The sequence below is a fragment of the Gadus morhua genome, chromosome 18 (genome assembly GCF_902167405.1).
Source record: "Gadus morhua chromosome 18, gadMor3.0, whole genome shotgun sequence".
NCBI lineage: Eukaryota > Metazoa > Chordata > Actinopteri > Gadiformes > Gadidae > Gadus > Gadus morhua.
In genome coordinates, this window is record NC_044065.1 from 14994857 (window position 1) to 15017883 (window position 23027).

Sequence of the window (23027 nt, forward strand, 5' to 3'; positions counted from 1 at the left end):
CTCAAGAAAAAACACAGGCCGCTTCTGTTATTATTTGACATACATCAAAATATCAGTTTAAACACAGTTACACACTTAAGTCAAGGCAAGTCCATTCAATCTTTTTAGCTTAGCCTTTAATCACAACTAAAATCTCAATGGGCTGAGTAGGCCCTATATTACCGACATTCAAATGAAGATGTTATGAACAACGGCAAAATCTTTGTTAGAAAATATTATGTCTTCATCCATTCCTGGATTAAGACATAATATTTCTTGGACATAAGGAGTCATGGGTCGCATATCCACTTTTCTTCACACACAACATTTGATCTCATAATGCTTCCCTTGCTTCCCCTCTGTGCCTTTTTGTTTTGCCAGCCTCTCTCCCACATCATTGATACCAAGTCATCTCCTCCAAGCTCTAAACGTTCTGTCCTTGTTTCCTCTCTCTCTCTCTCTCTCTCTCTCTCTCTCTCTCTCTCTCTCTCTCTCTCTCTCTCTCTCTCTCTCTCTCTCCTCTCTCTCTCTCTCTCTCTCTCTCTCTCTCTCTCTCTCTCTCTCTCTCTCTCTCTCTCTCTCTCTCTCTACCTGTCAGGGAAACAGAATCTCTTCTCATGATCTTGATCCTATTCGCTGTGTGGCTCCCCCCCCCCCCCCACCCACCCTGTCCCAACCAGAAGGAGCGCACGAGGGAGTGAGCGGAGAACTCTTTTCCATCTCACATCTCCAACCCATCAAGGCTCTGACCATGAAATGTGATTTTTCTTCCTCTCCTGGGGAAATGTGGTCTGTGTAGGATATATATTTCTCTCTCGCTCAATATGCTGAGATTGAGATGACAGGGGCCTGGACAACGAATTCGGGGGTGTATTGAATTAAAACCTTGTTTTTTGGACCGCTAGGGCGACGCCGCTGACGATAGCCTGGTGCTGGGACGATGGGAAACGCGTTTGTTAACCGTGTGTACCATTGTCATGTTTGAATCAAATTGAGGAAGTCGACAGCTGCCATCGTGATTTCAAGGCCGTCCGAACGAGTAACGTTTCAGCACAGCGCTGATCAGGTTCAGACTCTAAACCGCAATGTAACTACAATAATGTATTGACACGATTACATCTTCATTTGCCTTTCTTCTACACACTTTTGTTTCTTATTATTCATTCTTATTATCCATGATTTCGTCAAAAATCCCTGCCTATCCTCGTTAGAAGACTAATTAGGTTCAACTGTCCCAACAAGTTGGGTTCCCTTTGGGTTTCTCTGGTATTTCTACATCTCAGCCCCCAAACAACGATTTGTTTACTGTAAACGCACGTTGCCGTGGGGAGTCTCCATCTGCATCAATAATATATTATGTGAGAAAGAATCCAGTCTTGGTTGTTGCAAAATATTCTGGCCTCCACGCCAACCCCAAACACACTGCATTCAGAGTATGAGTTTTAGTGTCTGCATTGTTTGCGTGTGTGCGTGTGTATTGTGTGTTAGAGTTTCTGTTGCTAAATCAGCCTTGGCTTTAGCTAAGGTTTTTGGGGTCATTAATAAAATGTAATTGCAGTCTTGCGTAGCTGTTTATCAGATTCTCGCCCTCCAAACAATAGCTGTGGTTTGAAACTTGAGATCCACTCTGGCCTGCAGGTTTGGCCAAATCACTAACCCCACTATGCCTTCTCTCTATTTTAAATCCTCCTCTAATGTCAGCACAACACACACAGTAAAACACAGACACAAAAAACACACATACACACACACACACACACACACACACACACACACACACACACACACACACACACACACACACACAATACAGGCACACACACACACACACACACACACACACACACACACACACACACACACACACACACACACACAATACAGGCACTACAGTGATTAACATTTATTTGAGTTACTTGTTCTAATGCAAAAAGTTTTTCATTTGTTTTGATAATTTATAATTAGATATCATGTTTGACTGCAGAAGACACAATGTTAAAATCTAAATATCTGGTAAATAGTTGCCTGTATTGGTTTTTATGGTAATCGGGTTCAAAACATACAATTACAAAAATACACTAGTACACATTATTACCCGGCCAGTACTGTGTGTACTAGTGCAACACGAATATACAGTACTACACAATGATAAAGTATTGAAATGCATCCATAGTGGTTTGAAGAGCCAAAAAGGGGAAAAGGGTTTTGGAGAGAACACACACAGTTGACCCAGTGGTAGGCTATAATAGACATCGCTCTGCCTCTGAGCTGGAGACATGATGACTGCGTGATGTCCAGGCCAGGGCGGAGGACTCCCATACACTTCCATCCTCACCTACTCACAACCGCAGTCTGGGCTGACAGTAAGCCTCCCAAAGACCCAAAAGCTTCCCAGCACCGTATCACCCTCAGCCAATGGAAAAGAGAGAGAGAGAGCGAAAGAGAGGGGGAGACCATGATGGCTAGATAATCAATGATTCATAATGGGAATACGTTACAAGTGTGCAAACAAGGTAGAAATACGACAGAGAGTTAAGCCCCAAGAGTAAAAGTTAGGTGGTGTTAAAGGTTAACAGCGATGCTTTATATATACTATCAGTGAGCTACACTAGAGATATTTGGCTCTACCGCCAGTGTTTTTTTTACAGATTGTTTTTTTTCAAACAACTATTGTAACTTTTCCACATGAGAAAATACCAACCTATCGCACGGACACTGAAAACTATACAAGCTGTGCAAAAAAATCGGTTCAATTATCCACAAAATGTATCAAAATCTTATATCACGTCATTCATTCATTAGGATGTGATAGGCTGCTGTCCAACGTTTACGCGCACCATTTGCAGTCATCATTCGTCAAACTTGTGACCGGTTTATGCAAACATCCACTTAAAAAGCGCGCGGAAAAGAACAAGAGATATGCATTTGGGACTCAAGTGGACCTTAGAAATAATGGCTTGGTAGCGCAAGAGGTTTGCCAAATCAAATAGTAGGGAGCCCTTAGACTGGCAACCTCACTGAGCACATATGCAGACACAATCACAGAGCCAAAACCAACTAACACACATATATATAGACTCATACACAAACACATATAGGTAGAAACTAAGTCCCTCACACCCATACACAAACTTACACACACAGATACGTAGGTATAAACTTGCATACACATACCGGTGCACCCACACCCACACCCACACACACCCGCACGTACACAAACCAAACACATACAAACAAATTAACCTTTGAAAGGAAAACTATCATCTAATAGTCTATGTTTACCTTTTAAAGGGAAACATCGACTAATAATCTATTTCTTTTAATAATTTGGTTTACTGATATTTTCTACATTTTTTTCAATGGTTGCAGTGGTTTCTTTTGATTTATAATGCCTTCTGCGTCCACATTGTTTCATGTGTCTGGTATGGAATGTTCTTTATTGATACATTTTGCCAGACTGACAGTGAACCAAATACGTAGCGCCATGAGCTATGATCACAGCTTCTGTCTCTTTCACTTCTATTTTTTTGTTTTTGTTTTTCTGTTCCCCTAAATCTTACGTCACATAAAAATGTCAGATCATAGTTACTGTATTATACTTGGGTCATATTCTAACATTAAGGAGGCTAAAAATTAGAGGATTGAGATGGAGAGAGAGAGAGAAAGAGCGAGAGCGAGAGCGAGAGCGAGAGCGAGAGCGAGAGCGAGAGCGTGAGAGCGAGAGCGAGAGAGAGAGAGCGAGAGAGAGATGGGAAAGAGACATTGACACTGAGCTATAGATTGAGGGAGTGAAGTAGAGAAAGCGACCTCGGCGGGAAGCGTAAACGTTTGTCAACAAAATATAAAAATGGGTGAGGGCTTCATCTTCAGCTGAACCAATCAGCTGAACAGACAGCCAGCGATCGACCAATCAGACACGGCCGTCTTACAGACAGGCGCTGGGGCCGGGCATTAGATGAATGCTCGGTGGAGCCATTGGAGGCTGCTGGAGGAGAGCTCCGTCAGCTTCAATAGAGACGATCACACCCCGACGGGGTTCAACAGAGGAGCCCGGTCCAGGGGGCTTACCGGGCTGACTCCCACCTGAGCCCCCGACGTATCGGTTTGCCCGTAAATTAGATGCCGGTGAGGTGGACCCGGGCCAAGAAATGGAAATGAGAGCTGGTGTGTGTGAGTGTGTCTGTGTGTGTGCGAGTGTGTGTCCGGTGTGTGTTTCTGTGTGTGTGTCCAGTGTGTGTCCAGTGTGTGTGTGTGTGTGTCTAGTGTGTGTGTGTGTGTCCAGTGTGTGTGTGTGTGTGTGTGTGTGTGTCCGGTCTGTGTTTCTGTGTGTGTGTCTAGTGTGTGTGTGTGTGTGTGTGTGTGGTGTGTGTGTGTGTGTGTGTGTGTGTGTGGTGTGTGTGTGTGTGTGTGTGTGTGTGTGTGTGTGGTTTGAGTATGCTTGAGTCACTGAAGAAAAACATTCAAGTAGCAAGCCACGACAATAAAACATGTCGAAGTCAAATTGATTGGAACTAAATTTAAGGGCTAGGTGGTTAACAGAGGAAGGAAGGGAGGAGAGAGGGGAAATAGTGATGTAGTCAGAAAGAGAAGGATTGAGAGAAAGTCAGAGGAAGGGGTGTAGTACTCACTGCAACACTTGGTATTGGTCAGGCAGAAAGAGTGTGTGAGAGAGAGAAAGAGTGAGAGAGATGAAGGGAGAAGAGAAGGGGAAGATAGAGAGAGGGAAAGAGATTGCGGGATGATGGACAAAGTGGATGCAGAAGAGGACAAGAGAGAGTGAGGAAAAAAAAGCCCCAAATTGAACGCACATCGGCTGTGAAAACACAGCTCTACTCCAGCATCCAAAGCAGTCTACGGACGGTAACCCAGAGTTATGGTCCATATACCTCCCCACTCACTCCTCCACGAACCTCACAGGTGACACCACGTTCTCTTCTTTAACCTCTAACTCCAGCCTAACTCAGAGAGCGGGCGAAGGCCCTCATAACCGCCCCGTTCCTGCTCCCCCATTGGGCCAGAGCAGCGACCTCACCTTCAGACGCTACTTCATCTGGTAAATTGTTGCGGTTGAGATTAAACCCCTGATCCAGGCGAGGCCCACATTCCTTATTTTCCTTCCGTGTTCGGGCCTACTCGTAGAGAATGAACCTGCCCGGTCTCCCTTTACGCCTGGCTGTTTCTAATTAGGGACTTTTTGGTGTTTTTATTTTTACTGTGAATATAGCAAAGCAAGGGAGATTTTGGCATGCGTTCCTGATTGAGGTCTGTGTGTGTGTGTGTGTGTGTGTGTGTGTGTGTGTGTGTGTGTGTGTGTGTGTGTGTGTGTGTGTGTGTGTGTGTGTGTGTGTGTCTGCGTGTGTGTGTGTTGAGAGTGTGTCTGCATGTGTGTGCATGTGTGTGTGTGTGTGAGAGAGAGTGTCTGCATGTGTGTGTGTGTGTGTGTGTGTTTGTGAGTATGTGTGTGTGTGTCACCCTTTCAGTGTGCGCAGCCATAACAGCATGCTACCGACTCCCTCAGGAATATAGGGCTGGATGAGTGAAGCATGCTGGTGAATGGATGAATAATAAAGTATGCGTTGGTATTGCATTGTTAATCGGTTAAAAAGAGAAACAGGTATAAATCGCGTATAACACTTAGCACAGAAGGGTCTGTGTTTATGTTCTCTCTTTGTCTCTCGCTGTCCCTCTCTCTCTCTCTCTCCCTCTCTATTTCTCTCTCTCCTCTTTCAATCCTGTCCTTTATAGCAAACTTGATTTGACTATAGGTAACCATAAGTAGGATCCAGAAGACTGAGCAAAGATAACAAACCAGCATCTCTCATGGGGATATGGGTAAGAGATATCGGTTAGTTAAATGAGTTAGTCTGATGGGGAGGGACATGGGTTAATGCTATGGGTTAGTCATATGGGTTTGTAAAATTAGTTAGGGGTTAGTGGTATTGGTTAGTGATATGGGTAAGTGTTATGGGTTAACAATATGGGTTAGTGATATGGGTTAGTGATATGGGTTACACATATGGGTTAGGGATATGGGTTACACATTTGGGTTAGTGATATGGGTTACACATATGGGTTAGTGATATGGGTTACACATATGGGTTAGTGATATGGGTTAGTGATATGGGTTAACAATATGGGTTAGTGATATGGGTAAGTGTTATGGGTTAACAATATGGGTTAGTGATATGGGTTACACATATGGGTTAGTGATATGGGCTAGTGTTATGGGTTAACAATATGGGTTAGTGATATGGGTTAGTGATATGCGTTACACATATGGGTTAGTGATATGGGTAAATGTTATGGGTTATTGATATGGGTTAGTGATATGGGTTAGTGATATGGGTTAGTGATATGGGTTAGTGATATGGGTTAGGTACGGTGTAGTGGCTAGTCTGGCAGCCATAAGGTACTTGGTTTGATCCACATCGTCCGATGCATATCCACAGGTCTCCTAGAGCTACGATGGCTCTGACACGTAGCTTCATCTACAACGTAACCTGATGAAGGTGTCAGCTAGATGAATATAACGGATAAACCGACTGCCATCGTCATTGAATGAACACCAGAAGAAATACACAGCAGCTGATGTGTATCCACAACGGCAGGTCTGGGAACAGCGCTCATGGAGACCCTCCATCGGACCAGACCACTCCCAGACAAGGCCACACCGGGACATTTCAAACATCTCTCTCACAGACCTGGAGATGTCCATGACGTCTTTTGAGATTTTAAGAAAAAGGTTTGTTGACAAACACATTTTTTTCCCCAGTGTCTGTGTTTGGATACTGAACCACAAGGCCAGCAGATCTTCACAGTAGGTTGAGTTGAAACCATAACAACCCCCCCACCCCCCGACCAACTTTTAATATGCTTACATATTAACAGGTTGACATGCAAATTAAGGAAGACTCCCAACCAATACGGCCTCCCAGGCCGTATAGCTTTTCCTCAGGAATCTGATATACTACTCTATCGTCCCCATGCTTCCATCGGAATCCATTGGAATAATGAGTATTATCAATAGTCGTTAAAGGTTAATATTAGTAATAATGCAGGCCCATTGGTGTTATTAATATAGGTAATGTATTAGCAATAGCATTGGCATAAATGTATTAATTTTAGTGTCATATAATTTTGTAGTTAATATTACTACGACTTAAGATTTAGGAGTTGCTGTGGACAAACCCACACAGGCGTGCACACACGCATGCACACGCACACACACACACACACTCACACACACCCACACACACCCACACGCTCAATCCGGGCTGACTTCTAGACCTAGGCGGTATGGTTCCACTTTGACCAGTGATTGTATTCTTCTTCATTATTCAAACCGAGGGGGCAACTAATGCCAGTGCTTGGGGCAAATGCCTTCCAGGTGTGTTTGATTGGCGCAGTAAGAAGTATTTAACACAAGGTGAAGTCATTAACACATGCTAGATTGGCAGATGTGGAGACAGCTGCCTTTTAGTGTAGAAGTAGCCAGAGCTGCGGGTCAAATGTGTGATTAAATTGCACATTGTGCTGCTGCACATGTTCGTTACGAGGAGGATTTATGTTTTGTTTTTTTGTGAAACCCCTTCATTTCTATTTTCAATAAATGGTGTTGATTATCAAAGTGTTAAGAATGTCGCTTGAACACATTTAAAGAAGAATCGTTGCGTTTTTAAAGATCAAACTGAGACTGCAGACCTAGTAGCTTAACTGATGGGATAAGACGCTTTTACATTTCTTGGTCAGTGTCGCCACCTGCTGGTAGAATCAGGATCGTGCTTCATCTACCGAACATCATGTTCTATATCATGTTGTACACACCACGTATTTGATTCTACTGCGATTTACACCAGAGGTAGGTTAGCTATAAGAGTTCATAAAACATAAGAGATATGAATGTAGGTGCGGTTCGGTGTGGTAAAATAAAAGTAGCCCTCTTCTGATTATAGACCCAATCATCAACATCCATCCGTAGGCTATAGGTCTATGTGAGGCAAAGCACAGGTTTACAATGGGAAATTATACTGCAAATATAGAAGTATTTTATCGTTACACATATTAAGAATCATCAAGTGCCTGCACGTTACTGTGAATCAAAACGGTCGATGCAGAAGAAGAACAACGGAGTGAGCGATTGCTCCTCAATGAGGGGATCATAATTTCCATTGTAATGGGCCCGCATTCTCCCCCATAACGAATATACTTAACAAATCAGGATTAGCCATTTCGTATTGATCAGCAGGGAAAGACCTTACGAATTTGATCCCTTTTGTCCTCGCTGATTGACCGGGAGATAATCCCTTGTCAGTTTTGACCCATGTGACTAAACGCATCATCCGTTTACCCCTCAACCCAACTCTGAGTCACTGTGCAAACGGCGGGTCCCCCTCGGGTGCCATGGATACCGAGGGCCCCTGACCTCCCCGACGACGTTTTTAGAGGGAGGGGGACACGCCGGACAAATACACGCTCGCCTGTGCAGCGCCCTTACGTGCGTCATAGGGCGGCTGTTGGTTTGCTCTCGTGGCTGCACAAGGGCCAACTGGCCCCACACTGATAAGGCGCTCATCTGATCTTTGAGACGGGGGTTAAATGGTCCAAAAAACCAACAACGTATGGGGGTGGGCCTTCATAATTCGCATGCGTCATCCGAGTGTTTTACGCGTTTATTTTGTGCGCAACAAATGTTTTTTTCAAATAGCCTACGCCAAAGGGACATTGAAATTGTGGCAATTACCTAACAATGGATTTAAAAGGGGGGAAAATGTGTATTTACTTTTATTTATTTTTGTCGTTTCTCTGAGTTTTGGGTTATTAACACACCTTTGTCATGTAAACAAGCATACACGTTTCCAGCTCTTAACGCAGGCACTAATCCACCATCAATCACTGGCCCCCAGATCACCCTCATCCATTCGGTGTTAGCAGAATACAGGAACATCCTGTCATCAAAGCGGGGCTGCGCCTCTATTATATCACCCACCACCTTCCCAGGTAGGGAGCTCAGTTCGACCGCTCACCCCACACCACACAACACAAAACATGACAAAACGAGGTGTGCGCGTCTGGTTGCTCGTGGCTCTCCATCTCCATCTCAGGTGCGCGGTGGACGCGCTCGCATTTCCGCACGAAGGCCTGCAGAGACACTCTAAAGAGGGGAAACCCACCACCACGACGACCATGTCGGCTCAGGAGAAATTCGACCGGATTTTCCACCTGAAGGAGACGCTCCAGAAGCCCCCCTCGCCGCCCCACAAGCAGGCGCCCCAGTTCATGGTGGATCTTTTCAACTCCGTGTCCAAGTCCGCGGGCACCCCGCTGTGCCAAAAGGATATCCTAAAAGGCAACATCGTGAGGAGCTTTGAGGATAAAGGTACGTTGTGAACGGGTTAGGAACGTGCGTGTGTTGAATATCAGGGTCATTACGCAGTTTTCTGTTATAATGAAACTGTTTGGGTAGTATAGCTGGCAGCGGCAAAGTGACCCAAAAATCAATCCCCAAAAGCCCCCAACGACTTTACACACAAGAAAGCATTGAATTGTAAAGAAAACTAACATAGAACCCTACGAGTGGATTTTTATTTTTTTGATGAAAACTAAATCTGCCCCCCACCCCGCCCCACCACACCCACCCCTACCCATGGAAACAGGTCATACGGGAGAGAGGTTTCACTTCTTCAACCTCTCGTCGTTCAGCAGAGACGAGCGGATGATCAAAGCGGAATTCCGATGGTTCAGGCAGAAACAGAAGCATTACTTCAAGTCCTTAGGGCCGCACGTCTATAAGGTAAGGCTCGCACGACCCCCCCCCCCCCCCCCCCCCCTAGACACACATATTTGTTTAATATTAATCTGATATATTAGTCAGTTCAGGATGTTTGGAAATAAGTTAATAATCTACTACTCCTGCTCAAGGTGGACGTGTACGAGGTTTTGGAGAGCCGGGTGAGGCCGTGGAGAGGGAACCTCATCACGACCCGGTTGGTGCCCCTCTACACCCAAGGGTGGGAGGTCTTCAACGTCACTCAAACGGTGAGTTTCAACAGCGTTGGCGTAGGCTAAAACATGGGAACGCAGTTGCGTTTCTGTATGGGTGTGTCTGTGCGCGAGCCCGTTTGTGTGTGCGCGCACGCGCATATCTGTGCGTATTTTGCCAGTGAATGCACGTGCGTGTATTTGTGGGAGTGTATGTGTGCGCGCATATTTATGTCAGTGCATGTGCGTGGACGAGTGCACGCGTGTGCGTGCGTGTTTTGTGAGCGTAGGTGTGCGTATGTTTTCTCTGTGTGTGTATGTGTTCGCGCACACGCATTTACGTGCAAGTCTGAGTGTTTTTTCAGTGCATGCGCGCGCGTGTATGTGTGGGTGGTCAATTGATCAGCGTAATCAATGTCAAAACGAGTGTGTTGTGTCCTCGCAGGTGTCCAAGTGGATCGGGGACCGCCAGGAGAACAACGGTATCCTGGTGGTGACCACCCTCCCGTCAGGCGCCTGGCTGGAGGCCGCGGCCGAGCACCAACGCACCGACCGCAACGCCTACCTGGTGGTGTTCTCCGACGACGCGAGGACGGAGCTCACCGGCAACACATCCATCCATCACGGTAGAGGAATACGGAATACTAGAAAACAAAAAAAATCGTCAGGCCCTCCTAGTCTACTTTTCTCATGGACCACAAAATCAATAGTGTAGCCGCCTACAACATGTATTTTTTTAGCCTAGAAGTTATAACGATTTATGTAACGACTTGTCCAACACGATAATAATAATTTTCATTCATAACTTTATATCGATAGGTCATGGGAACGCCCCTCCGAGCAACGACCACCACGACAGGAAACGGAGAGCGATCCCCGCCTTCCTCCGCGGGCGCCCGCAGCCCTGCCAGAGGGTTCCCCTCTTCGTTGACTTCGAGGAAATTGGTTGGGCGGGCTGGATCATATCCCCGAGGGGCTACAACGCCAACCACTGCAAGGGCTCCTGCCCCTTCCCGCTTGGGGAGAGCCTGCGCGCCACCAACCACGCCACCGTGCAGTCCATCATGCACGCACTCAAGCTGTCCGACGACGTGGGCTCCCCCTGCTGCGTGCCGGACAAACTGCAGTCCATCAGCCTGCTGTACTTCGACGACGAGGAGAACGTGGTTCTGAAGCAGTATGATGATATGGTGGCGGTGAGCTGCGGGTGTCACTGAACCCCTGGCCCGCTGGGCTCTTTCTGGACTGTATGGTTGGTTGGCTGGATGGTGGATTCACATCTTTAAGCTAAATTATTGTTGGAAATAAAAAGAAAGCAATGTATTTTCGTCAAAACATGTCTAATATTGTCAAATTGTATTATTTTTAGAAATAAAAGATAGAAAAACGCATTTTATTTTTTAATGTGGGTCCATGGCTAAGCCTTGTCTTTATAGTGAATGACTAGTATAACCTTAATACAAAAGGGTGAAGCTTTAAAGGTTAGCAGTAAAGGCCAGAATGACCTGCAAATCAAGCCTAAAGATTGACGCATTAAATCTAACAAAACAGGATATTATTGATACAAACAAATGGTTGGTATCAATATTGTCAATCATTCAAATGGTTAAAAGTTTGATACAGTGTGTATCAAACTTGTATCAATGTTCAATACATTAATAATCTTCACAGAATATTTGTGGAATATTAAAAAATATTTCGAAAAATATATGTTAGGAGGAGTACAGTCAGTAATATCTGTTGTTTTTATTGGAATGGATCACATAAACAGTAGTCTATCGATGAAATTCAAAATGAAACACCAAGGCAAAACGAAGTATCCTTCAAAGTACTCTGCATGTATGATTTTTGGCAAAAGGCAACGGTATTTTACAGTTTATTCTATAAATGATTGCAAAATGACTTCTTCCTTTAAAATCGTTTTTAAAACTTCTGCATGCATAAACAGCCCTTTTTGTGCGATCCTTCACAGGATATAACCAGGATTAACTCAAAGAACGTATATTCAAGGAACTTTAATAGTGCTCTTTGTGACTGCAAACCTATGTGGAAAAATATGAAATTGAGGACCACCATTATAGTGCTTAACCAAAAATACATCCAAAACAACATTAGATTTCAATTTCAAGATTTACATCCGTCTTTCATCCTTCTTATCACATACAACGAACAATATATATATATATATATACATCAATTTAAAGCACTATAAAAAAAATATGAAATTGCACATTGTAACACACAAGAAGTTCCTAACAGTCACATACACACACACACACCCCCCCAAACACACACACACAAACACACACACACACACAACAATCACCATCTTCCCTGCATTATTTGAACAATAGATTCACACGGTTGACTTCATTCCTGTTCAAAAAGCCATCTCCTTACAACAATGAATGGTGGGGACTTTTAGAACAAATGTGTCATTTATCACAGTGAGCAATGTTTTTAAGCATAAAAACATCACCAGAAATCCAAATGAAATAAAACCTGAAAGTTCCTAAGTCTATTTAAAAGCCCTTGCTCTATATCAGCTAGCACAATCCAGCTCCTCTACACCCAGAAAGTCTCCCAGCATGTGGTCGTGTTGACCATAAACTGGTTCTAAATAGGGACAGCCTTCGTTACTGTACACCTGCCGTGACCTCTCATTCTGCCTCCGTTCAAACTCGTCCTGCTCCATTTGGGAGGCCTGCACGACAGATTTATGGGATATGGACGTCATGGGCACCGGGACAAATCCGTGGTAGAGCACCATCGGGGTGTTTAACACCTCCATGGTGGGCGCCTGAGGTATGGCCCCCTCTGGTGGCTGGACAGGCAACTGCAAATAGTTCCCTGTTTCTGGATCATAGAAGGTTTTGGTCTTCACCTGGATGGGCATGTCTACGAAAAAGTACTGCCCTGAGTCGGGATCTTGGAGGAGTTTGCGCTGGGTCATGGGGATGGACTGAGTCACGATGGTGTGCTCCACGCTGGACTGACGCGACAGCTGTTGACCACTGTAGCTGGACTGGCGGGAGAGGTTGGCTGGGCGGGGCGCCTCGGTGGCATACGCGTCGATGCTGTGACTTCTCTTCACCGTGACGTCTCCTCCTCTGCCGGCTTTCTCCTTGGCGCGACCCCTCTGCTGTAGCTCCTCCATGATGGACTTCTCAATACGCTGGTTCCTCGTTTCAGGCATTTCCGACGTGTTGACCGACATATCCGCACTGGCTCGGCGCTCCGCGTGATCCCTCACATGCCTGTCCACACTCTGGGATCGCTTGGACTGGCTGTCTACTGCTGGCCGACTCTCGCTGACTTGGGCTTTGTATACGGGTACATTGCTGATCACCCTGTCACTGCTGTAGTTCCTACGTTCGGGTTTGTCGCGAGGATGATGATGCCGGTCACTGCTGCGGCCTTCCCGTTCTGTTAAAATGACGTCAGGAAGTCGATCAACGCTGCGGCCACTGCTCTCCTTCCTGTCCTGCGTTCCTGCCTTGTAGCCGGATCGGACCACTTGGCTGCGATCCAGTCGATCGCTGCCTTGGGCTCTCTGTGGATATTGGGCTTCCTCAGTCTTAGTCTTGGTGTGCCTGTGAAGACGACTGCTCTCGTTGGGATGGTATCTTTCTTCAATATTTTGCGCGTGCTCCTTGTTGATGCTCTGGCTCCGCTTTTCAGTGTGTCTTCTGGAGGTGGTAGAGGGTTTGTCCTCGGTCTGTACATTTCCTGGGTTATCAGCGCTGTGTTTAACCGCCCTGGGCTTTCTGCTGCTGCTTGACGACTTCTGAGATGGCTTTTTCTGGCCCTCTTCTTTCTTAATCCTTCTGGTGGTCAACTTCATTGCTTTCATAAGGGCCTTCTCCGATTTAGGTAAAACCGGGGGAGGTTTGGAAGGCCCTGATTGGCTGCCGCTGGCACTGGACGGAGAGCCCGACCTCTCGCTGGGCATCTTGGAGACCTTTTCCCCAGCTTCCGTCTCAGCAGTGAGGTCGTCCCTGGAGTCCGCTGCCCAGCTTTCGACCCCGTCTGACAACGGACTCACTCCAGAGTTTCTGTCCTCTTCTTGTGGAACCGTCAGAGTGGGGCCGAATTGGCTTCTCCTGAGATTAATATCGTTTGAAACACTTGAAGGAGACAAACTATTAAGTGGGGAGTTTTGCGGTGAGACTTCGCCAGGGGCGAAGCTTGTAATAATATTTTGAGAATGGTTGCTACTGGCGATGGCAGTGTTGCTACCCGGTGGGAGATTCTTCTTTACGTGATTTATTGCACACAATTCCGAGCCGTTGAGATGTTCTTTCGGCAACCAGAGATGCACTGGCTTTACTGGTTTGTTAGAGAATGTGTTATCTTTGACGATGAATAAGGCAGGGATGTCCAAAGATGGCGAAGAGAGAGTGCTTGCAGGAGACATGGGTGTTGAGTTGATTGTCTTTTCCTTTGTCTGTTGGCTTATAAGACTCTCGATTCCTCCCTCTCCACCTTCCCCAGCTCTGTGCCTGCCAACCTCCCGGTCCGCTTCTTCTTTCTCTGTACCAGGAGTTTTTAATAACGGCTTGCAAACTTCTGTCTCCCGTTCCCATACAGAGACAAGCTCTGTTCCTGTCGATACTGAATCGTTATTGAGGTTTCCCAAGACATTAATAGGCTCTCCGTCATTTTCCTCCAACCCTGCAGTCAAATTCTCCAAAGAGTGATAAACGTCATTGTTTCTGTGTCCAGCACTCTCCACAGAGAAATAAGACGACTTTGATGAAAGACTAGCTTGATCAGGAGGGCTTTGGTTAATATTATAGCCATTTACTAACACTAGAGGAGACACAATGTTTATAGGTATGTCAATGGCAGCCACCTGATCCGGTATCACTTCGGCTTTGGTTGTTTGATCAGCCTCGGCTGTTATCAGATTTGTAGTTCCTGTTTTTTCTGTTAGGACAATACTTTCTTGGTTCAAGGGCTCTACTGGGCATACATCATCCGGCCTTAGTGGGGCCTTGCGCTTAACCTTCCGTGGTGATCCAAGACTGCAAAGACTCTCTTGGCTGTAGGTTATTTCTTTCCTTCTTTCCTCTCTTGGTGAGACAGAGACATTTTTGGTCTGCAGCTCAGAAGACGTAACACATTCAGGTAGGATTGGATGTCCCTCAACTGTTGAGTTTGTCTTCTCATTCTTTTTCCCAAGCTTATGATTGAAGGTTTCTCTATTTTGTTCTTCCCTTTCTGAGTCTGTATTAACATCCGTAATAGAGGGTCTTTTATCTTTAGGACCGTCTTTAATGGAGAAGTCCTCCTCAGTTCCATCCATAGCGCTTTCAGACTCTTTTATATTATCCTCCTCATCCTTTCTAGTAACTCCTTTTTTGCTCCTCGGTGGAACAGGTGGCACAGGAGGTACATCCTTCGTCTTCAGATTTTCTTTATTCTCTTTCAACAATTTTTTCCCGTTTTCCTCAGATGTTTTGGGTCTTACTAAATTGTTTTTCAGCTCTAAATCAGGGATGTGCCTTGCATCGTTGAGTTGTTCTATTCCATTGTATAAATCGTTAGAGTTGCTCGCTAGCCGTTTTTTCAAGTCACCACTGACTGCATTTATACCTGGCAGAGGGACCATTCCGCACAACTGATGACCTGCACCGGGCCTAGTTTCAGTCTGTGACAGAATATGTTTGATTTGATTATGATCCCTCAGATCACCTAACCTCTCTTTGAGCTCCATATCTCTAAGTGCAAGCATACGGCCATTTTGATTTTCCTTTGCATCCGCCGTGAAATTTTGCAAAACCGTCTCACGTTGCTCTTGACTCTGTGCATAATCATGCTCAGTAGCAGTGTTTTCTGCTAACAACGGGTCTGTGTCCTTTTCCTTCAACGATTTATACTTTTGTCTTTCCGATATGACTTCCTCAAGTGCCATTTTTGCTCGGTCATAATTGTCATTTATAATTGCTTTGTTGAGAACATGGTTATCTAGCTTTGGGAAACCCTCCTGCTTGTTACGTTCTTGTTCTTTCTTTGTAAACATGTCCCTTTTGGCTTGTGTGTTACCCCTCATGGATAACATCCCCTTTTTGATATTTCTCAGCTCCCTGGAGATCAGGTCGTTCTTTGCCTTTGTCTCTTCATCTATGTTAATAGACCCTCGTCTTTCCCTTGCTTTATCGAGAACATCACCTCGTCTCGCCCTTTCCAGCTCTTTTAAAGCATTCAAATCATTAATGATGTGCCCACTGTCTCTCATCATCTCTTCCTTCTTTCCCAAACCTATTCTCACTTTATTTTTACATTCGTTATGAACTTCTTCCTGCTCGTCCTCCCTCTCTGCGTGTCTTTGAGTTTTGATATAATTGTTCTGCCTCGCAGAAAATACATGTTTCTTTCTGGCATCCTTCCTTACAGAATCACTTACATATTTCGGTATATAATCATTTTTAGCATTGCACAGATCTCTCTCGATCAGGTATTCATCAGTTGGGCTTGTTAAGTCTGATAGTTTCTCAAGAGTAGGTATAATATCCGATTTAGTGAAATTTCGCTTTGGCACTGGTGGGGGATTTCTTTTGACAGTAGTATTTTCAGAAACAATGTCATTTAATCCACCTGTTTTATTTTGATGGAAGTGATGATCCATAACAGACCTGTCTTCAATTATATCTTCTTTTGAGTTATCTGTGTTTTTCTTGGTCAGTTTTCTTTTGGGCTCTGAAATCATGTTTTTGATGTGACTCGAGTGACTCGCCTTGTTTTTTTCTGCATTTATTGCGTCCCTGGCTGCATTAATGACATCCATCGTACTTAGAGGATGGGAACTGGCATCTTTATCATTAACAGCTTTGAACTGTGCAAAGTCTTTTGATTGGGTTTCCGAGCTACTGGTGTTTTCTGGTAGGTGTTGTTTATAAGCCAAGCTCTCTTTCTCCTGTTTATAGGGAGATGGTACTTTAACATCTGCTGCTATTTTGGGTGACAGTCGTTGAACAATATTTGGTGAAAGCGCTGCGTTGACAGCTTCCCCCTTTGGTGCATCTGGCAAAGGTTCCTTTGTTTGCTTTAAAAGACGGCGTCTGTTATCGGGAGAGACACTTAATGCCTTCTGTGGGGCTTGCGGCGGACCAGCCCCAATATCAGCAGTGAAGGCCTTCTTGTACAAATTCAGGGACGGATAGTTTTTCTTGATTACCATTGGGCTCCTGTGGTTTTTCATCTGCATTACAGGTGCAAGATAATTCTCTTCACCTAGATTTCTGCTTCCCAAGGCCTCTCTTTTTGTCTGCAATAAATTTGTTATTAAATAGTCATCGGACAAGGGCGAACAGAAATCGTGTTTCCCAGCATCAACACATGGGGTGTTGGCTTGTTTTGAAACCGGACTGCAAGAAACCCACCCTTCTTTAAAGATGGCCGGTGTGTTTAAGCCTGAAGCAAGTCCCTCAGATCCCATGTTTGTATGGCCGCCGTTATCCACTCGTGGTGGCTGGGTGTCGCGATCAGGCATCTCTGATGATCTGAATTTAGGTGGGCTGTACCGACTCTTAACTCTTTTCCTGTTGTCTTTGAGGTTAAAGAGGATGCTCGAGGCTAGGGACTTGTAACCCTCTCGCCTGATGGGCGTTTCAGAGCCCAACCTGGCCTCTGAGTCCGGTCTGAGGGGCAGGTCGAGGGCTAATTGGAGAATCTCTGATGTTTCCGTCGGCTGTCTTGATGGAATAAGAGGAGTCATCAGCTGACAGATGCTAAACGGAGTGGAGGCCGCAGAGCAGCACTCCTCGATAGCTTGGACTTTAACACTTATAGCTTCCTGTTTCACCTGTACGACACTCTCAGCTCTCAAACTCTCCACTATTGTTTTGGAGATGCGACCTTGAGGAGGGGGGATCACGTTAGGCAGATTAACAGGAACAGCGCTTCTTGACCTTGATTTGTTTTGCCTCCAGGGGGCAGCATTTGCTTCACTTGTGTTAGAGGAGCACCGCATTTCAGCCAGAAGGACTTTGGGCTTTGGTGGGACCTTTGGTGGAGGAGGTGGGGGGTGAGGTTTTGTAGCAGGGATTGGAGGAGGTCCAGCCTCAACTCTCTGACACGGTTCCACCCCCTCTGCAGACCTAGAGGGTTCTTTGGCAAGGGCTTTCAGACATGTTTGGGAATCCTCTGCATGGAAGATATCTATTCTATGGGCCTCTGCCAGCTCCCTGTAGAGTGGGGAATCATACCATTTGGGGATCTTGTCCGAGGGGATAGAAGTAACTATCTCCTCCCGCCCGAATGGGAACCGGTTGATGTCCCTCCACATCTGAAAAGGGCTAAATTCACTATGAAGGAAAAAGTTTTTAATATTCAGTTTTCTCAGTTGGATAGTGGACTTCCCAATCCTTACTTTTGAGGCGTCTTTTCCAGACTTCTTCGACGAGCCATCACCAGAGGGATTTCGGTGACGGCCGTTTTGCCCAAAATGTCCATCCGCAAGCGTGTCGTGATAATCCGAAGAAAAATCGGAGAGCTCCATCCGGATGCTACGAAGTGCCGATTTATCCCATGATTCTCCATTAGAGTCCTGCTCGACGCTATTGTCCAATATTCCCTTGCAGCCTTTCTCCGTGGCGCTCAATGCCTTCAGGAAAGACGACACCTGGGTCATACTCTGCTGCAAGTCTTTCCCGCCATTGCTGCCGTGATGCTGCGACTGCGCTTGCTTTTTAGACTCCTTCGACTTTGTTTTGCGAGGCGTCCCCACTAAAGGCTTGTGGCAGTTGAACGGTGAAAATCCGTAGGTGAACTCGTCGTTGTAAACGGCGTCGTCCCCCACGCAGAGACTCCGGAAGGCCCGGTCCGTCAGGGTGCTGACCTCCCGGTCGGCCTCATCCATGAGCAGCTCGGTGAAGCCGTTGGGGAAGCGATGGTGCAGCATGCTCCCCGCCCGCTGGCCCAGGTGACGCTTCTCCACACAGGTCATGGCGCGCTGTTCGTCTGACTGTCCCGACAGCGGCCTGGGTTTCCTGGGTGTGTGTCTATCACGTCTCCCCTTTGATCTGACTGTGTGCAGTCCAACGGACCATCGGCTGACAGTCCATTCAGGTCCCCATGAGGACGAGTAGGTTGGGTATCACTGCTTCCTAAAAATAGAATCCGGTTTTAGACAAAGCATTGACGGCTTATCAAGGCACATATCGTTATAGGTGATAATTTATCAAGTGTACGAGTGTGTGTCCAAGTTTCTGCATATGCTATAAATGGTTTGAACTTAGAGGGTGTGCAGTTGACCTTTGTGTACAAAGCATGTGCAGAAGTTGACTATGCGTTGCTATGTGCATGGTAGACAAGCACTCCAGAGCGCCAGCGCTATTTAAGTCAAGCAAGGTGCTTAAAGCTAAGGGTAAAGACTGGAGACTGGCATGATAAAGGGGCCCTGAATCCATATTTGAAAGTTTTTGTTCCAATTCCATTTTACCAGGATCCATGTCACAAACGTCTATGCACAATCCTTGTGCATATGTGTTAATGTTGGTCGTTCAATTGTTTACAAGTAAATCGCTAAGCAAATTGTTTTGACAATCATTTGTGCAAGTTAGTGTCAAGCACAGAGCCCTGGAAATCAACTCATCTCTTATAGTGTGCTTTAACAGCTGCTGCCCTAGCTTACTTTAGCTATCTGGCTGAGGGCCTGGAATAGCACATTAACCCATTTATATATCCTGACCGAGGATCCTACATTGACACTGAACTCTTTAAGTATTCCCACGCAAACACGACACTCCAGGAAAGAAGATAGGTAACTAATTGGAACAAAGATGAACACAAACATTCTGAAATTGCAACACTTGCAGTCCTAGGTCATTGGCTTAGTTTAAAATAAAATGTAACTGGTGAACTGGTTGAACTGGTTCATAGGGAAAGAAAAAAAAACGTGAGGATTCATCACCCCCCTGACTGCTTTATAACATTCTTTTCAAATATATCCAGCTACATTTTACGAATTATATTAATACTTAATCAATTTTTGTTCAACAAACACATTTTCTGTTGTTAGCTAGAATGAATGTTAAATCGATTAGGACCCCGAACCATAACAAAGCTACTTGTTGCTAGCTACAATATATTTTCCACATATTAGGATGTTTTTACTGTAACCAGCCCCCTTTTGTTAGCTCGATATCACAACATTACATTAGTGACATTACTGTATGCACCCCGAGGAATATAATGCTTTCCAGTATGACTTTGGCTGTATTTAGTTATTTTCCAGTGCTCAGAACCTGATACCAGTTCTGCACCAAGGTGCTTTCCCACCAGTCGCTGCTGGTGTATTTATACTCAATGACCTGGATCTGCACCCACCCACTGCTAACAGTGCTGTATTATATGTAATTACACGAACGCGGATATATCTATGGCTGCCTGATACATTAGCAATGATGAATTACTTCTGTAGAGTACCGTCACTCCTTTTATGGTCGTTGAAAGTGTGTCATTGATTGTTTGAGAAACTTCCTAAATGTATTGTTTGTTCACCTCAGAATAATAATAAAAAAGAAGCAATGTAATAAATAAAATAAAAAGCGTATATAGCGCACAATATGCACACATGCTAATTCCATTCTACATGCCGCCTTGTTTTGGTTATGTCCATAGTAGGACAGCTATCCCATGGTAGCGCCAGTGAGCACGTACAGGCCGTTCTGACTGCTCAACCGTTCAACGGATATCTCACCTTCCAAATGTGTCTTCCATGTAAAGGTTGAGTGAATCCAAAAGGAAAAAACTGAAAGTCCGGTAATATCGATCCAAACAACCTGTTGAGCAAAAAAGTGCTGTCAATGATTCATTCTTTGGGATAAAAAAAAACAACAACCTGCACACTTACAATCATTTTATTTTCAAAGTTCAAACAAAACAAACCAACCCGACAAAGACCCTTTACTCACTTAACTGACTGAAGCCCTCAGCTCCATGTTCTAAAGCACTGCAGGCAACCGTCTCGCTGTCCGATACGGAGATACTGAAATAGACACACCCGTTGGTGTGGCCCAACTTGAGTATAGGAACTCTGGAGCTAGCTAGCTTGCCCACATTGGAACCTCAGAGCGGGTGTCGAGTGGCAGTTGCAATGGGAGGCAGTGAACGGCAGGGCCAGAAGTGAGGAGGATGAAATGGACACTGTCATTGGCTATTTTTGTTTCAGGGCTGTATTGGCTTAGAGAGTACCACATGGGCACTGCTGTTGGATGGGTGGTCGCTAAGCACCTTTTTTCTTTTTGAAAGATGACAAAGGTTGCTGGGTATGTGTTATTTGAGGTTTCCTCTGAGAAGGAGTGGCAGTGTGGGGGGGAGTTGTTGAATGGGAACGCAATCCTTCAGGATGAGCAACTGAAGTATGTGTATTGTTTTACATTTCTTAGAAGAAAAGTTAAACAACCCTCAAATTAACACAAAAAGACCCTAACAAAGCCTAAACAACAACATGCCCACAACTCATAGTGGAGAGAGATGGGCTTGGGAACAGGCACTTAAGACATGATGACTAATGTGTTTATGTGGGAGGGCCGATGTTGTCCATGTCGTTTCCCCAGCCCCCGGTTCAGGCTTTGTTTACATCATCCTGGGCTCTCAAAAGCTTCCCGTGACCCAGACGGCTGGTTAGAGCACCAGCCCTCCACAGTCCTCTATGCAGCTGTTGTTTCGGTTGAATGCGGCCATTTTGTTTTGCTTCTTTTCTTTTGTTATTGTAGTGTTGTGAGTCAGAGGAAGAGAGAGGAGCTGAGGTCATGCTTAAAGGTTGACCCCTCGGTCATTCCCGAACTGGCGAAAGTAGTTCTACATGTGTTTATCCAGAACAGAGTGCATGAAACGGGGTATCTATAGGTTTAGACACGGTTATAAAAACACAACACCTTATGAATAGCTTAAAATGCAATTGAACACCAATGTTGCAGACACATAAATAATCAACCATCCGTAAAGCTCCAACCATAGGTTTGGTTCCAGCTGCCTATTAGGGAGCTGAATCTGCCTGTAGACCCAGCGCCTTGGTGCCACTGGAGACACCGCTCCCCGAAAGGCCGCCACAACACACAAACGCCACAAAAACATGACGTCATTATAAACACAAAAACGTATGATTAATTTATTATTTTTAATCTCCTTACAGCCCAACACACTGTGAGACCTATACAAATTCCTTTTAGGCATTATATCTCACATCTGTGAATTCAAGACATTTTAAGACTTCCAGTACCTTGCGTGATCGTTGATTAAAAAAACACAATGGCACAACTGCTAACCTATAGTTTGTACTAGTTCAATGATATCCAGTTTGGTTATAATTGTGCAGAAGCCAATTCAACTACCCCCTAATACAAAAAGCAGGATAGATTATTCGTTACCTTAACACAAGTCACTTTGGATTACGTTGATGACGTTCAGGACTGCCTCTGTGAGCCAGTCGGTTCAGAGTCTATGTGAGACACCAGATGGGAACCACTGCCGCCACCACCAAAACAACACTTCACACCCATACACAAACAGCAGCATGACGTTGACCCACAGGTCCACATATTTGCGAAAGCTGTTAACCAGGAATGTTAGTGGCTAGGTTTGAGCCTTTGTTTGTGAACTTTGTGATTGACAACCACACCTGGCTGACCAGAAGACGATGTGTTGGTCATTTTTGCTTTCCTTTTTAAAACAATCTTGTATTTGTCATTGTGATGCTCATGGTTTAACTAAGCCTGTGCTACCTTTACTGCTGTTCCTAAGTATGCTCATTGGATCAAATTGGGATATTGTCATTGACTGTTTAAAAGGATGAGGGCTTTGTTGCAACTGGTTGGATTCTGAACTGAGGGAAAGGCTTTAATGTGCCAAACCTATTAAACACAATGATGTTCACCTCTGTTTACACAGGTCACTTCCATCTGTTCCATTTTGTGGGTTTATTCCTTACTTGTATTCATTTCTCAATTGGATTCATCCAGTCACCCATGAATTAAATATTTGATTAATCCATCAATTTGTAAATTCATCCATTCATCCGTCGCTCACTATTTATTTTTGCTGATCGTTGTCGTTTGTGCAGA

General features: G+C 45.0%; 2 protein-coding genes across 3 annotated transcripts; one reads left to right on the plus strand and one right to left on the minus strand.

The window, feature by feature from the left end:
* Positions 1-8596: 8596 nt before the first annotated feature.
* On the plus strand, positions 8597-11346 carry LOC115531722 (bone morphogenetic protein 2-B). Of its 2 annotated transcripts, XM_030341124.1 has the most exons (6): positions 8597-8976; positions 9081-9355; positions 9633-9769; positions 9898-10014; positions 10403-10583; positions 10777-11346. In XM_030341124.1, the coding sequence occupies exons 2-6, from the start codon at positions 9163-9165 to the stop codon at positions 11172-11174; spliced, it is 1026 nt and encodes a 341-aa protein (XP_030196984.1). In that variant the 5' UTR covers positions 8597-8976; positions 9081-9162; the 3' UTR covers positions 11175-11346. The 2 variants fall into 2 exon arrangements, with proteins under 2 accessions (XP_030196984.1, XP_030196983.1); XM_030341123.1 differs by having other exon boundaries at positions 8598-9355.
* A 342-nt stretch (positions 11347-11688) lies between these two features.
* Positions 11689-22917, minus strand: LOC115530853 (uncharacterized). The gene is made up of 4 exons (XM_030339659.1): positions 21920-22917; positions 20877-20950; positions 20663-20744; positions 11689-19067 (listed from the first exon to the last, which is right to left on the minus strand). Exon 4 carries the CDS (start codon positions 18905-18907, stop codon positions 12500-12502), a length of 6408 nt encoding a protein of 2135 aa, XP_030195519.1. The 5' UTR covers positions 18908-19067; positions 20663-20744; positions 20877-20950; positions 21920-22917; the 3' UTR covers positions 11689-12499.
* Positions 22918-23027: the final 110 nt, after the last annotated feature.

Excerpts from the sequence above, each read along its gene's own strand:
- LOC115531722 (XM_030341123.1), top strand. The coding sequence starts at position 9,025 with ATGACAAAACGAGGTGTGCGCGTCTGGTTGCTCGTGGCTCTCCATCTC. Across the intron at positions 9,356-9,632 it reads GAGGAGCTTTGAGGATAAAG|GTCATACGGGAGAGAGGTTT; the intron begins GTACGTTGTGAA and ends CCATGGAAACAG. Across the intron at positions 10,015-10,402 it reads TCTTCAACGTCACTCAAACG|GTGTCCAAGTGGATCGGGGA; the intron begins GTGAGTTTCAAC and ends GTGTCCTCGCAG.
- LOC115530853 (XM_030339659.1), bottom strand. The coding sequence starts at position 18,907 with ATGACCTGTGTGGAGAAGCGTCACCTGGGCCAGCGGGCGGGGAGCATG.